The 3,726-nt window shown below is 58.6% G+C and overlaps 1 protein-coding gene across 1 annotated transcript in view; it reads left to right on the top strand.

Moving 5' to 3' along the window:
• Positions 1–3,726, top strand: part of Dmtn (dematin actin binding protein) — a 20,946-nt gene that overhangs the window by 5,657 nt on the left and 11,563 nt on the right. The window contains exons 4-9 of the mRNA XM_033765557.1: positions 21–161; positions 514–669; positions 1,607–1,651; positions 1,917–2,016; positions 2,327–2,383; positions 2,845–2,997. Of these exons, the coding sequence (XP_033621448.1) occupies positions 21–161; positions 514–669; positions 1,607–1,651; positions 1,917–2,016; positions 2,327–2,383; positions 2,845–2,997 (652 nt within the window). The remainder of the gene's footprint in view (positions 1–20; positions 162–513; positions 670–1,606; positions 1,652–1,916; positions 2,017–2,326; positions 2,384–2,844; positions 2,998–3,726) is intronic.

Raw genomic sequence — 3,726 nt, forward strand, 5'->3', positions numbered from 1 at the left:
CGCCGGGCCCCGAGGCCTAGGGCAGACCGGCCCCCCGCCCTCGCACCCACGCACACGCCCACTCGGCCGCCTTCTGCTCTCCCCAGCACCCTCTTACCTCCCCCGGGAGCGTCAGCTCCTCCCGAGACTCCAGTGTGCCTGGCTCTCCCTCCAGCATCGTGGTGAGTACCCACCACCAGCACCCTCAGGTTGGGAGGAGGGGAGTGGGTGCCCAGGTCACGCAGAGCCCCCCCAGTGCACCCCACATCTGTTTTGCCGGCGTAGAGAACCCAGAGATCCAGAGGAGGCTCCCACGGCCCCCATCAAGATCTGCTCTGATTGCTCGCAAAGTGCGACGCAAAGAGACTGTCGTTTAAGATGACGTCTAAGTCTTTAAAATAATGGAGCCCTTCACGCGTGCGACCGACAACTCTAATGGCTGCCCGTGTTCTTGGCGGCAGACTAAAGCAGCCCGTGGGGCCAGTGTCCCGGGAGAGGATTTCTGCACATCTGGTCCATCCTGTTTCCCCTCAGGCCAAGATGGACAACCAGGTGCTGGGCTACAAGGACCTGGCTGCCATCCCCAAGGATAAGGCCATCCTGGACATCGAGCGGCCAGACCTCATGATCTATGAACCCCACTTTACCTACTCCCTCCTGGACCACGTGGAGCTACCCAGAAGCCGGGAGGTGAGGGTCTTCTTGGTCGCAGGCCATGGGGTGGGGAATGGAATCCACTCATGCTGTCCTTCCTGGCAGCCAGTGACGGTCCCAGGAGCAAGAGCACTAGGCAGAGCACTGGGAATCACCAAGTGGATCAATCCACCCAGTGTTTACAGAGCGTGGCCCACAGCTGGGGTGTGGCCCGGATGTGGAGGGCCGGAGAGGCCAGGGCTGAAGGGCAGCAGCGTGGGGGAGGGGCCCTGTGGGCAAGAGGGACAGTAGGCGAAAGAACAAAGCCTGCCCAAGGTAGGGGCCGGATGTCCCAGCTGAGGGACTGGTATGAGATTGAGGCCTGTTTCTCTTCCAGTAACACAGAGGTGATAGCTCTACCTGTCTGTCCCACAAGATAGTCAGGGTGCATGGGTCAGTGCAGGGACAGGTCCTTTGTCACCTGTGCTCAGAAAGGGGTAGTGTCTGCCTTTCGTGGTGGTGTGCCTATAATCCCAGCACTTAGGAGGCTGGTGCAGGAGGGCTGCTGTGAGTTTGAAGCTGAGTTCAAGGCCAACCTGAGCTACACAGGGAGACCCTGTCTCAAACTGGGTGGGGGGGAGATTGTGGTGTGTGGGCTCAAATAGCCAGTCCAGGAGCCTGGGCTTTGTCCCTGGCTGCACGCTGGTCTGGTCACTGCCATTCCCAGCTGGGCTCTGAGGACGGGGACGTCACTAGTCCACAGGCAGCCCTCAGAGCACCAAGTACACAGCTCCAAGCCACGCACTGCTTCTGGCTTCCAGTGGAGAGCACTGGGCAGGGGAGGATGTATGGCCAGGGCTGGGACTCAGCAAGGGTCTAAGAGAAGAGAAAAGTGGCTGGAAAAGGGTCTGGGCAGGACATGGAGCCGCCTCTGAGAGCCTAGGGAGGAGGTTCAGTTCTGTGCTAGCGGCTGATCAGCGCTCTTCATTCGCAGCGCTCTCTGTCACCCAAATCCACGTCCCCCCCACCATCCCCGGAGGTGAGTGTGCCCAGCCCTGCTCTGGCGGCCCCCTCTCCCCATCCGCCACATGTGCAGTCCCGGCTCTGCAGAGCTCCAGCCGGCCCCTGGTCTGCTCAGTGGCCACGCCTGTGTGACCCGGGTGGCATCAGCCCCTTCTCCCCAGGGAGGCAGTGCCTGTGGGTGGTCTCCGGCTCTGGACAGCGGGAGGTGGCACTCGGGGAGCTGTACCTGTGGGTCGGAGTGGGCAGGGGAGACCTGGGAGCTGCCCGCTTCTGCTCCGCAGGTGTGGGCAGAAAGCCGGACCCCTGGAATCCTGTCTCAGGCTTCAGCCCCAAGAGCCACAGGGACCCCCAGGACCAGCCTGCCACATTTCCACCACCCTGGTAGGTTTCCTGGCCAGTGTGGCTGCGCCATTGCCTGGGAGTGCTTTTCTCCTAGGGGTCTCACCCCTACGTTTGGTCCCCTTCTCTCTGGGGTAAGCTCGTCGCAGCCCTAGCTGGACCCTGTGTTCCTGGGACCCCAGCCAGAGCTCCCAGGACATGGGCCTGTTCGGTCCTCCCTCCCATCCACCCTCTGAGGGACACCCAGGACCTCTGGTTTTGTCTCAGCCATGGACACGTGGTTTGTCCCATTGCACCTGGTATCTCCTGCTATTAGCACGTCCTGCTCAGCTGCTCTTGTCCTCTCTCTCAGAGACCACCCGCCCGGATTCCAACATCTACAAGAAGCCGCCCATCTATAAGCAGAGAGGTGAGGGTTCCCCCAACTTCTCAGGACCCCTTCCTGCCCTATGCTGGTGGCTATGCCAGCACTGGCTGGAGTGGGTGGGAGAATAACTTCATAACAGCATGTCCATCATGGGATTACACATGTGTAATCCCAGCAGCCTGGGAGGCTGAGGCAGGAAGATCACAAGTTCAAGCCCAGCCTGGACATCTTAGCAGTGAGACCTTGTCTCAAAAAACTGAAACAAAACGTATAAGGGGCTGGGATGTAATGCTCAGTGCAAAGGCCCTGGGTTCCATTAACAGTGTTCCCAAACCTGCCCCCGCAGCATGTCACATTGGGCACTGGCCCGTGCTCCTTCCTGTGCTTTACATCGGGGACCTTACTGACGTGGGAGTGAGAGGGGAGGGAGTGCGGAGGGCTGCTGGGTGGGCGTGGGAGGCCATGTGTGCGACTCGGGCCTCCACCCGTCCGCCCATCTGCAGAGTCCATGACAGGCAGCCCTCAGAGCAAGCACCAGATCGAGGACCTCATCATCGAGTCATCCAAGTTCCCGGCAGCCCAGCCCCCGGACCCCAACCAGCCTGCCAAGATCGAGACTGACTACTGGCCGTGTCCCCCGTCGCTGGCCGTTGTGGGTAGGAAAATTGGGGACAGGAGAGAGGGAGGCTGGGACCCTCCCTGTGGGCCCCTGTTGAAGCCTCCAGCTCAGTTCCTCCCCACCCGCACTCTGCCCCTCCCCGGCGTTGCACCCTGTCTTGCATTCCTGCAGCACTTCCTGTCCAAGCATTCCTCCCCGCCCGTTCATTTAGCTTTTCTTTCTCTCTCTATTTTATTTTATTTGATTTTTTTTTGTTTTGTTTTTTGAGACAGAGTCTCTTTATGTAGTTGAGACTGATCTGGAATTTACTATGTATCCCAGGCTGGTCTCGAACTCACAATGATCCTCCTGCCTCAGCCTCCCGAGTGCCGGGATCACAGGCATACGCGCACTACCACACCTGGCTCTCTCTATTTTTATTGGTACTGTCTGCAGTAGACACTGAGTCCATTCTTGGAGGGAGGCGGTCTGTGTTGTGACTCATTTGAACTCTTCCTATCCCTGCTCCCTCCAGTCATTCATTTGGTCCCACAGCAGATTTTTCCCAAACTCTTGCTGAGTCTGGGGTCCTGTGATCTAAGCTGTGGAAAAAAGATTCGGTAGAGAGCTGGTTGTGGAGGTGCATACCTATGACCACAGCCGCTAGGGAGGCTGAGGCTGGAGGATCAAAGTTCAAGCCCAGCCTGGCCAACTCAAAATAAAAAGTAAAAAGAGCTGGGGTGTAGCTCAGTGGTAGAGTTCCATCCTTAGTACTATGAAAAAAAAA

The sequence above is a fragment of the Fukomys damarensis genome, unplaced genomic scaffold (genome assembly GCF_012274545.1).
Source record: "Fukomys damarensis isolate Sample0158 unplaced genomic scaffold, DMR_v1.0_HiC HiC_scaffold_18, whole genome shotgun sequence".
NCBI classification, from domain to species: Eukaryota; Metazoa; Chordata; class Mammalia; order Rodentia; family Bathyergidae; genus Fukomys; species Fukomys damarensis.